A 12,483-nucleotide genomic window follows, 5' to 3' on the forward strand; every position below is an offset into this window, starting at 1 on the left:
GGGCCGATTTTTTGTCCCAGTCCAGCCCTGAATATATAATATTTATATAAGATCTAAAGTGGTATCATTTACATGCACAACATGATCGTATATCACACCCTGTATCCTCATATACTTTATGAAATATTCTGTAGATTACATGACTGCTCACATTTTTACACACATGCACAAATTCAGCTTAGAAACAACATTCTGCTCAGTTGTGTATTGGCAAGAAAATGTAGCGGCAATTTAAAAGTTAAGCAAAGGCTTTTGGTTTCGCCTGCATGAACACAAACTGTGTGACTTTAATGTAGATCAGGTGACTCTACAGAAAGTAGAAAGTGTCCGACTTCACAACTTCTTCATCACAATTCTGGAAAACATGCAGCAAGTGTGTCCAATTTTTTTTTTTTTTTTTTACATGTCAATTATCTTTGCATCTGAAAGTCTTCAATGATGCCACTTGGTTTTCCACAGAAGTGTCTTTCAAACAGTCAGTTATCAAAGGTTTGTTACAGGTTTACCACTACCAGTGAAGACTAGTTTGCAAATAACAAATGTGCCACATATTAACTATCACTTTTGTTGTAAATAAACTATTTAAACTACTGTAAAGTATAATGAATTGATAACATATTCACTGTGGTGATGAACAAACTATTTTTTTCAAACTGCAAATCAAAGACCTTTAAACTTCTTTCATTTATACATTTAGATGTATGTATCCAAACTCTTAATAGCCTCCTGTTTTGTGCATGTTCTCCATCCATCTGGTATCTTACCACTCCCTGCAAATGTTTTCTCGTAGTGTTTTTCCAGGTCTTTCTGAAATCTGCACACAAACCACTTCCAGTAGGGCAGCTCAGAGGTATCAGGGGTGATGCTCCACTTTGCACATTCTCCTCCTGCTGTTCTGTATTGTTTATATAGGACTGTGTTATCTGAGGCATCATGGTGAAATGATCGATCGTTGCTTGCTACACATGATGTGCAGACCCAAGGAGACAAGTTTGTTGTTTTCCAGAAACATACCCCTATTATTCCATACACTCTGTGGAAAGGAACACTGTGATCTCCATCATGGTTTTCTATGGTGTTGGTGCAGATGGCTTCACAGAACGGACACTGAGCCCAACAGCACTTACAGAAGTGACTAATCAGAATCTCTTCTGGTCTGAAATCTTGGTCCAGATTTACAGGAAATGTATTTGTGTTGAATCTTCTGCTGATGTCAGACATTATAGCAGGAAGTTCTTGTGTTATCACATCTTTTAGGATGTTGAAATCCTCAACATCACGATGTGTCACTCCACTGAGGTCTTGTTCAGAGAAGATCAGCTCAGCTGAGAGCTTCTGTGTGAAATTCTTCTTCCACAAACCAAAATCTCCTCTGTTCGCTTGAACACATTCAGTAGATTCACGAGCTGCTTTTATTATTTTCTGCTGCAGGAGTTCAATGTTCTCCTTCATCTTGGGGAAAACACTGACACTGAAATTATCCTTGATGTACTGACTGACTTCATCTCTGATGAAGCTCTTGAAGTGATCTCTGGGATTATGAATGTAGTTAATGTATTTGCCAAAATCCTCCTCTTTTGCCAGTACCTTCAGGATATGTTTCTCCAGACTTGATCTGTTTCCATTCAGTGCTGCAGAGTTTGATTTAATTTCATCTGTCAGATCTTTGGCAGTCTTCTTGTAGACGCTCTGCTCAATGGGCTCTTTAAGTTTCTGACAGATGATCTCACCAAAAATTGCCGCTGAAGTAGATCCCTTGCAGTATTTCTGGAAAATACTATAGTACTCTTCTCTCTTCTTCTCCAAATAGAGAACAGGATCATTGGCTTCCCTGAACATTCTCTGTTGTTCAGTGATCATCTCTGTTTCTTTCTTAAAGATGGAGTAAGACAAATCCATGAAGAATTCATTCTTGAACACATATTTTACTCCTTTCTCATGGGCTAATATTCTAGCCTTGATGTAATCTGTAACTTGTTGAATGTAGCTCTTGTTGTAGCCCATCTTGGAAATTTTAAATGACTTAATCATTTCGTTTGTCTTCTGAGCAACATCTGCAACTAATGATCTTATTTGGGCTTCATCTTCTGGAGACAGAGTTTGAGTATATCCAAGTGTTTCTTTAACTGCTTTGTAAACACCCTTTACAGCCTCAAACTTTCCTTTTTTGGACGTTTTGTAAATAGCATAATCTGAGTAACTTGGCACAGTGAAAATGTTGTTGTTCTCACTGCTCTCGCTCCAGTGGTCTACAGGAGCACTTTCATACACATTACTGAGCATCTCTCTCACATCTCTCATTATATCAATGTCTTTGATTTTTGGATTGTCTGTGATGATCATCTCCATCCACTCTTTCCAAAACAAATCAAACTCTTTCTTCAGTGTTTCTTCATTGTTACCTTTGCCTTTGAATTTTAAGGCAAGTTCTTCACTTTTTTTATAGAGAGTGTCTTCATGCTTTTTCCTCTTATCATCAAACTTTTTCTTCAGGCCTTGCTGCTGGAGAACCTCATTTAATTTCCTCTTTGTTTCTCTTACAATGTTTTCCTGAACATCCTTGATTTTGAGCTCAAATGATGTTTTCCACTGAATCAGTATATCTTTATCTCTGTCTTTCTCAAAGAATTCTGCCATTGATTTTTTCACTTCTTCACTTGTTTTCTTCAGTTCTCTTTGAAGATCAGTTTCCTCAACCTTATCAATTGCTTTATTTTCTATTTGGTTGTGCAGTTTATTCTCAGTGTCCATCATGGCGCTGCGAAGACTCCAGGACCACTTGCTGTATTCAGTCTCCAGTTTCCTGTAGGCTGAAATCTCCAGAGAATTTCTGAAGCTGAAGACGAATCGTTCATTCAGTAAAGCCTCCCAGAGATCTTTAATACGATATTGTAAGTCTTTAGACTTTATTCCATCTGATTGTGATGCATGAGATATAATAGTCTTCTTGAGGTCTTGAATATTCTCACAGTAGTTTGGGTTTGGTAGTGCCATGGGTGGGCTTCCCTCCCAGAGCTGAGCAAAATACTTCACATCATTCTGGACATCAAATCTAATGATATCACTGAACCGATCTGCATCATAGACTTCATCTTTAGCAGCGAGTTTTGTCATCTCATCCAGTTTCTCCTGCAGTCGTCTCCTTCCCTCCATGTTTTTCTCTCCAGCTGTGACGTCTGAGACGTTCTGATGCACAAACACACATCTGGGATTCAGTCTGACCTTCTTCATCCTCATGAGGGCCTGAACAACAATCTGAAGAACGTCCTGCATCTCAGATGGGTTTTCCCCGAAGATGTTGATCAAGGTCAGATGTCCAAGACCTACAACAAATGTGGCCAATTCATTGTCATGATGTTTTGTTGATTTTCCAGCCAGTTCTAGAGCACGAAGACCTTCAGTATCAACGACCAGAATATAGTCAGATTTCACTTGTGTTTTCATCTCGTCTGAGACTTTGACCAGCTGCATGAACGCTCCTCTGGTGCACCTGCCGGCACTGACGGCAAACTGGAGCCCAAACATGGCGTTCAGCATGGTGGATTTCCCAGAGCTCTGAATCCCTAAAATTGACAGCACAAAGAATCTCTTATCTCCCAGTTTCTTTACGAGTTCATCTAGAACAGCAGAGATCCAGATCAGAGGAACATGAACAGCATCTCCATCCATCAGCTCCAGTGGAAATCCAGAGATCATCATCTCTGCTGCAAGACTCGGGAGAGAAGAGAAGTGAACCTGCAGGCCTTTCTTGTTCTCCTTCACAGATGAACATGATTCATAGATCTGACCGATCTCCCTCATGATGTGCTCCAAACCAAAGCCTGCAGCCTGAAGATCCTCAGATATTCTCTCAAGTTCAGTTTGTTCAGCTATGAGTTGTTTAGATTGATCATGTTTCTCTTTCAGTTTTAAGACTTTTGACCACTTTTCATCATATTTGTGATGTATAACAGAAAGATCAGCTGATGTATGTTCATCCAGGAGGTTTCCGAGCCACTTAATGAAAAACATCTTCTCATGTTTATCATGTGAGTTCATTTGTCTAATGAAGAGCTTCATAAACTCACTGATGTTGGATTCATGCTGCTGTTTACGGATTTTCTTCAGCTTTGTTTGGTTTTTACTGTTTTCCATTTCTATTTGATCTCCTCGAAGTCGGTGTAGTTCTTTGTTCTTCTCACACCACTGATGCCACAGTTTTCCCTGATGAGGCAGAATTGATTCTTTGATTCCTATCAGATCTTTCTCCACCAGCAAACTAATCATCGACTGTGCTGCTTCTCTTCCTCTGCTGCAGTCTTCATTATTTTTCTCATCTACTCTGATGTCTGTGTGTTTGGACAAATCTTCAAGTATGAAAGTGGAAGATGATTCTGAGAGACAATCATTTATAGCTCTTCTGAGATTTTCAGATACTTCTGATTGATTTCTATCTTTCATACCAATCTTGTATTTTCCTTTGCCTGTCTTAATCATAGTAGATTCATCCTCAGTGAAAAGAAATATGAGTGGCTTCGTGTTTGTGTACAGGTTTTGGATTGTTTTTGCACTTCTGGAATTCCTGTTAAGTTTTGCTAGAAGGACAACATTGACTGAGGACATTTCAGTGAGGATCAGCCGCTGTTTCTCATGGTCTCCTGCATCACCGTGTAGATTACAGAACGCAACACAGTCATTGAATTGATCCGTGTTTTTCCCAGAGGGGCAGAACCAGGCGATCTCCACCACTCCATCCATCAGGACTCTGGATCTGCTGCTGCCTGGGCAGTTCCTGTGGAAGAACGTGTTGTGTTTCTCTTTGATCAGACTGTTCATCAGCTCAGACTTGGATGAAGACACAGAGTCAAACCTGAAGAAAGACACCATTGGAGTTTGTGCCTTGTAGATCAGCTGGGTTTTACTGATGGTTTCATTTTTGGGGTTTCTCGTTTTCCAGCTCTTGTTGATTTGTCTGAATGTCCAGAGAGGAAACTCAATCTGATGTATGAATGGATTAGGAACAAGCAGAGGCAGAGCGTACTGACACTGAGACAGTTTAGTGACCATCAGCTGCTTCAGGAAATCATCAGCACAAAGAAACACAGCCATCTGAACATCCATCGGGTGAATTTGATCAGATTGATTTGTTCCTTTGTTTGACAGAGCCATTATTTCAAAAACATCATGAACATTTTCACTCCTGGTTTTGGGTTCTCCCTCTTTAATTTTGATGTATCTTGCTCTGTAGTTCATCATCAATAGTTTTTGAAGGAAAGTCTGAACCAGCTCTTCCTCAGCACAAGACTCATTGGACTGTAAAGAATGTGTAGTTATCTGAAGAACATCTGCTGGTCTCAGGTTATTGAGACGCCCGACTTCAAGATGAAGTTTGTGAAACAGATTTTCCGTCATGTTTTCCGTCTTTTTCAGTATTTTCCTGTTGTAATGATGGTGTTGATCAGGACGGACTCCTGATTGTCCACAGTCCTTGTTTCCCCTGTTGATTAAGCAAATATTTAATTTATTTTGAGAAATAACTTTTATACGGAACAAATTTACAGTGGAGAAAATAATGATTTGATCCCCTGATGATTTTGTAAGTTTGCCCACTTACAAAGAAAGGAAGGGTCTATAGTTTTTAAAGTAGGTTTATTTTAACTGATAAAGACAAAATATCAACAAGAAAATCCAGAGAAAAACACATTATATAAAGGTTGTAAAATGATTAGTATTTGATTGAGTATTTGATCCCCTACCAACCAGCAATTATTCTGCCTCCCACAGAGTGGTTATGTGCCCATGAGACACAAGATCTCTGAAGATCTCAGCAGAGGAGGATTAAAAACAGCACAAACAGCATTACCAGCTTTACTTATTACTAACCAGACTGACTTTATTTCTGTTAGTAGTCTACAAAAGTTATTGCGAACTAAGAGAGGTTAAACTCTATTTTATTTGAAGTCACCATAACTGATTATTGTTTACATTAGTTGGGCTCTTAACTCTTTTTATATCTTTTGTATTTTTGGCTGGTTTCTGTTTTGAAGTCTTTAAAAGTGCATCCATCCATGATAAAAGTGCTTCACACAGCTCTGGGGGGTTAATAAAGAACTCTTGAAGTGAAGCGATACATTTGTGTAAGAAAAATACGCAAGTCGACTCACGCCAAAAGAGTAACACTTGGCGATGTATGTCGTAGGAGTAGCGTAAGCTGTGACGCCTCTCGCGGTTCAAACAAGCAGGGCTGGGCAACAAACTCAAATTCCTCCGACATTTCTCTCAAAAAGTTCTCGATTTATACTTCTAATTCGTGATTGATGTTTTGTTTTGCTCGATCCTCTGCGCTTTCGTGTTCGTCATTACATTGTGCGTCAAGTTCAAGGGTTAGTCTTTCGCCGTAAATCGATGCGTACGGCTGTCTGACGGAAGTTTTAAATATGGATATTTTTCTTACACAAACGCATTGCTTCGCTTCACAAGGTCTTTATTAACCCCCTGGAGACACTTTTATGATGGATAGATGCACTTTTATGATGGATAGATGCACTTTTATGATGGATAGATGCACTTTTATGATGGACAGATGCACTTTTATGATGGATAGATGCACTTTTATGATGGATAGAAGCACTTTTATGATGGACAGATGCAATTTTATGATGGACAGATGCACTTTTATGATGGACAGATGCACTTTTATGATGGATAGAAGCACTTTTATGATGGATAGATGCACCTTTATGATGGATAGATGCACCTTTATGATGGATAGAAGCACTTTTATGATGGATAGATGCACTTTTATGATGGATAGAAGCACTTTTATGATGGATAGATGCACTTTTATGATGGATAGATGCACTTTTATGATGGACAGATGCACTTTTATGGACTTTAAAACAGAAACCATTCCCTGCCATTACAAAACTTGGAAGAGCCAGGACATTTTTTAATATAACTCTGTGATTGTATTTGTCTGAAAAAAGAATGTCATATACACCTAGGATGGCTTGAGGGTGAGTAAATCATAGGCTAATTTAAATTTTTGGGTGACCTATCCCTTTAAAAGCCCTTTCACACTAAACTTGACGCAATAAAACAAGGCGAATCGCTGATGAATGGAACTTTCACACCGAACATGAAACGATAGATCTCCTTCGGCTAATTCACGCAAGGTGGCGCTGATCGACAATGCATTTTTCCTCACACTGAAAAACCCAAAAAGTTATGCTAACTCATTTCATTTCAGGACACCGATTACCTTAATTTGTTTAATTTTAGATATACATTGCAGTCAAGAAGTTAAGTGATTAATTATGTGATAAATTAAGTGATTAATTAAGTGATGACTGAGCATTAGTGACGAACACCTGCTGTTAACGAGCAAAATCACTGAAGCAAAGAGAAACACAAAAACTAAAACTGACTTCAACCACAGCGTTAGATGAAATCAACTGAAGATAAAAGAAGACATTAAATCTGTCAAGATCTCAGCAGAGGAGGACTAAACAACTCCACAAACAGCATTACCAGCTTTGCTTATTACTAACCAGACTTTATACAGACTTTATTTCTGTAAGACGTCTACAAAAGTTGTTATTGAGAATTAGCAGAGGTTTATATGATGATGATTTATTATGACCGCCGCTTGCATAGCTAGCGAAAGCGGTCATATAGGGATTGTCAAAGTTTTTTTTTTTTTTTTTTTTTTTTTCGTCATCTACTGAATTTTTCGTCAACGATACCAGGGACACCGAAACACCGGGGAACATGAAATTTGGTGGGCATGTAGCCCCACTAGACTTTTACGGAAAAATTTCGTTTGGTCCCCGGGGGCCACTCCACCCCCGCGCTGGGCCCCCCCAAACCCAAAAAATGCAGTTTTTCCTAAATAACTACCTGAACCCTGGCACCGAGGATGAAGACATTTTTATGGTATGTTGGTCTTAAGGGCCCACATCAACCTAGCCCATAATCACTCATTTGTGATTTGCGCCCCTTCCCATAAAAAATGAAAATGCAATATTATTCTGCTTTAATCGCCCCTATCTTCAGTTGAGATGTTCAGAACTGCACCATATTTCATGTGTATGATTAACGTCTCGGTTACGTATGTAACCCTCGTTCCCTGAGTACAGGGAACGGAGACGTGTCGTCGGGGGAGTTCCCCTGACGAATTGGGATCACGCTAGGGAGACCGATTGCCTACGAGTGAATTAAAACGAGCCAATGGAAATTGGCATGCAGGACTTGCATTCCGCAGCCCGCCTACCAGCGTGGGTATAAAGGCGGAAGCAACGCACTGCATAGTGCTTTTTTTGCTGAGGAGCCGAACGGTGTCCGGTCCTCCGCGAAGGTACAGCAACATGGCGAAGGGACGACACGTCTCCGTTCCCTGTACTCAGGGAACGAGGGTTACATACGTAACCGAGACTCCGAGACTGGGAACTCCGACGTGTCGTCGGGGGAGTTCCCCTGACGAATTGGGATCCCTAATAAAACGCCATGGTGCTGGCCCTTTCCAGCGCCCAGCTAAGCTACCCTACAGCAGTTTCTTGTAATAAGTTGCGGGAGCTAGCAAGGGAATCACACTGCTGTTCTGCAAGACCCGCACAGTGGATAACACTGGGAAAGCGTGCCCTAACCCCAGGGGGGGGGGAACGCTGCGGAAACCCAGGCTGGTTCTGAGGAAGACCTGGAATACACATATGTACTAACCCATTGGGGTAGTAAAACATATGGCAGTCCCTGAGGTAGTCCCAATCCAGGGGAAGTGGGAGCGTACGCAACAGGGACGACAGAACGAGTCTGTCAAGGGGAAGACACGCCTGAACTGCACGTGGCATCATGGGTCACCGTAGAGACCACTGGAAAATCACCCAGTCTACTAACAACTCCTACTAGAGGTAATAGACCTGGCGCCAGGCGGTCCGCCACGCCTGGCAGCGGAGGGGAGATGGAGGAACTCACGAGGCTCACCGACGTAGGGCGCCAACGGAGCAAAAGACGCACGTATCCGGCCGAGGCACGGAGTGGCGTAGCAAGCCGACACAACCTATTCCCTCACACCACTGGCCGTAGCGAGTACTCGGGAGGAAACAGGTTCCACACGTAGGTGTCGCCCAGCCCACAGCTCTACAGATGTCTGTCAGCGAGGCGCCTTGAGCCAAAGCCCAGGAAGCGGCAACACCTCTAGTAGAGTGAGCACGCAACCTGGGAGGACAAGGTTCACCCAGAGACTCATAAGCTCGGGTGATAGCATCCACTAACCAGTGGGCTAACCTCTGCTTGGAGACAGCCTTCCCCTTCTGCTGGCCTCCATAACAGACAAAGAGCTGGTCTGAGGTCCTGAAGCTTTGCGTTCTGTCATATAAACCCGGAGGGCCCGGACGGGACAGAGAAAAGCTAGGGCTGGGTCTGCCTCCTCCTGGGGCAGCGCTTGCAGGTTCACTACCTGATCCGCGAAGGGAGTAGTAGGAACCTTGGGCACATATCCGAGCCGGGGTCTCAATACAACATGAGAAAAACCCGGCCCAAACTCTAGGCACGATTCATCGACCGAAAAAGCCTGCAGATCCCCGACCCTCTTGAAAGAAGCCAATGCCAACAGGAGCGCTGTCTTAATGGACAGAATATTCAACTCAACTGTTGACAAGGGCTCAAAGAGAGGACTTTGAAAAGCTCTAAGAACCAGAGCTAGGTCCCAAGAGGGTACAGAGTGCAAACCAAGGTTATAATCGTTAACGAAAACGAACGAAAAAACGAAAACTAGGTGGGAAAAAACATTGTCGTTAACTGAAATAAAAATAAAAACGAGGCATTACAAAAAAACGATAACTAACTAAAACTGTAATGTGTGTTTGGCAAAACTAACTAAAATAAAATAAAATTATAGAGTAAATGTCCTTAGTTTTCGTCTTTGTCAAGGTCTTTCATTTTTTAACGCTATTTAAAACACGCAGCGTATTCGTTCAGCTGCATTTCCTGCTCTCCCTCCGTCTCTCTGTCACTATGCGTCTCTCACATGCGCGCGCGCGCGCGCACACACACACACACACACACACACACACAGCCCCTCCCCTCCGTGCACACCGCGTCTCCATGAGAACGAGTGTTCGTTCGACGTTGAAAGCAAGTTCGCGAAAGGTTGGTATCTCTATCTCGTGAACACCTTTACACAATCACACATTAAAAAGTGGTATAAACATATTTTAAATTCTGAATATAATTTTGTCAGTGTGTTAGTGTCGACCCGAGAAGCGATTACGCCTTCTTTAGAAAGTTAACTAGTCGCAAGTTTGAGGTAAAATGCACTTTTTGGTTGTGGTTGTCGATGTCAAAACTCTATATAGGGTAACGTTAGAGTGGGGGAAAACGCCCCCCTTAAGGAAAATGTGACATTACAGTGAAACAAAACATAAATTTGACTAGAATTGCCATCCCGGTTTTGAGTGACTATGGCAGGAGTTATTCACCAAATATTAAAATTGCTCAGCCTTCATAATTAATTAGTATTTTGACTGAAAATATTTTTGTACACAGCGGTGGGGTAAAATGCCCCCTTTCTTACCAACCAGTTTGCTTCATAGATCAACAGCAAAATTAACAGACAATAGTTTTTAATCTCTAAACGTAAAAGGCAAGTAATGTATCAACATGTATATATATTAATATTTATTTCAGGAATGTCCAAAATAGCCAAATTTCACTACCTTCCATCAGTGAGCTAACTGTGCTAGCAAGCTAATACTCACTTGAGGTAATTTTTTCATGTTTTGTTCAAATATTTTGATTTTACCACCTAGTTATACTGCATTAAGTGTAAAACAAAATATTTGATAAACAGAAATATGTTATTATAGTAATTATGATAGAGAGAAACTATTGCCCCTGGGGGGCGTTTTACCCCTCAGCGTAGGGGGCGTTTTACCCCACAAGCTATGACTTTTTTTTTTTTTTAATTAATTTTTAAAATATAATTATATTCCTTATAAATAACATATGATCTCAAAAAACTAGACTTCACTATTCATCTATCATACATGCACTGAGATATCCTGAAGAACAATATTCTTTTAAACACTTGTTTACTAATATCTGAAAATTATAGCATTTACCATGTAATCCTCTTCTCTTCAAATATGTCGCTGGTGTCAGCTTCTCCATAGAGATTTGTATATCCCCGTTATCAACGTAGTGCATAGCAACAGTAAAAATGTATCTTAACTACCTCTAGTTGTTATTTTGGGAAAAACAGGTGGGGGGCGTTTTACCCCAGGGAGGCATTTTCCCCCACTCTACCCTAAGCTGTGATTCAAATATTAAATATGTTATGTCATTTTTTTACTTTTACACTGAATGTTTGCTGCTTCAATCCAGATGAGTAGGCTATGGTTACTATATAGTATATTATATATTGTACTATATTACTATAGCAGGCTATAGTACGGCTGTGGTATTAGTAGGGTGTGAATTCTGATGTGTAGATTTTTGGTACGGCGTGTGGATTTTGTAAGAGGTAAAGGTATTTCAATGGGTTGTGAATTTTTTTCTAAAATTGTATGATGTTTTTGTTGAGTTTTTATTACACAATACTTTTTCTGACCTTTTTGAATTTTGCCCCTGACAAATAACCCAAATTACAAAAAAAGACTAAAACTAACACTAAAACTAATAAAAACTAAACTAAAACTAAGCATTTTCAAAAAATAAAAACTAAACTAAACTAGCAAACCCACTTTAAAAACTAATTAAAACTAAACTGAATTTGAAAACAAAAATTCAAAACGAAATAAAAATAAAAACTAATAAAAAATGCAAAACTATAATAACCCTGGTGCAAACACGAGGTGGATTTAACCTCCTAGCACCCTTAAGGTATCTGATGATCAGGTCGTGCTTCCCCAAGGTCTTACCTTCTACTGCATCGTGATGCGCTGCTATTGGAGCGACATACACTTTGAGGGAGGAGGGAGACAGCCTTCGCTCCAACCCATCTTGCAGGAAGGAAAGCACGACTCTGATCGGGCAAGTTCGGGGGTCCTCCTATTACGGGAGGACACCATTCGACGAATAGGTTCCACTTCAACGCATAGAGGCGCCTCGTAGAGGGGGCTCTAGCGGAAGTGATGGTGTCCACCACTGCCTGTGGTAGACCACCTAGAACCTCCGCGTCCCGTCCAGGGACCAGACATGGAGTTTCCAGAGGTCTGGACGCGGGTGCCATAGAGTGCCCCGTCTCTGAGAAAGGAGGTCCTTCCTCAGAGGAATCGGCCAAGGAGGGGCTGTCGCGAGGAGCATGAGTTCTGGGAACCAAGTCCGGGTTGGCCAATACGGGGCCACCAAAAGGACCTGCTCTTCTTCCTCCCTGACCTTGCACAGGGTCTGTGCAAGAAGGCTCACTGGGGGAAACGCAAATTTGCGTAAGTCCCGGGGTCCAGCTGAGTGCCAGGGCATCCGTGCCGAGAGTTCCTTCGGTCAGGGAGTAATACCACTGGCAATGGG

At 41.3% G+C, this 12,483-nt stretch overlaps 1 protein-coding gene across 1 annotated transcript in view; it reads right to left on the reverse strand.

Annotated features, from left to right (window-relative positions):
- Window positions 1–69: 69 nt before the first annotated feature.
- Window positions 70–12,483, reverse strand: part of LOC307160048 (interferon-induced very large GTPase 1-like) — a 30,012-nt gene continuing 17,598 nt past the window's right edge. The window contains exon 2 of the mRNA XM_079873853.1: window positions 70–5,476. Within this exon, the coding sequence (XP_079729979.1) occupies window positions 694–5,391 (4,698 nt within the window). The 5' untranslated portion in view covers window positions 5,392–5,476 and the 3' untranslated portion in view covers window positions 70–693. The remainder of the gene's footprint in view (window positions 5,477–12,483) is intronic.

The sequence above is a fragment of the Squalius cephalus genome (genome assembly GCF_949319135.1).
Source record: "Squalius cephalus genome assembly, chromosome: 6".
NCBI lineage: Eukaryota > Metazoa > Chordata > Actinopteri > Cypriniformes > Leuciscidae > Squalius > Squalius cephalus.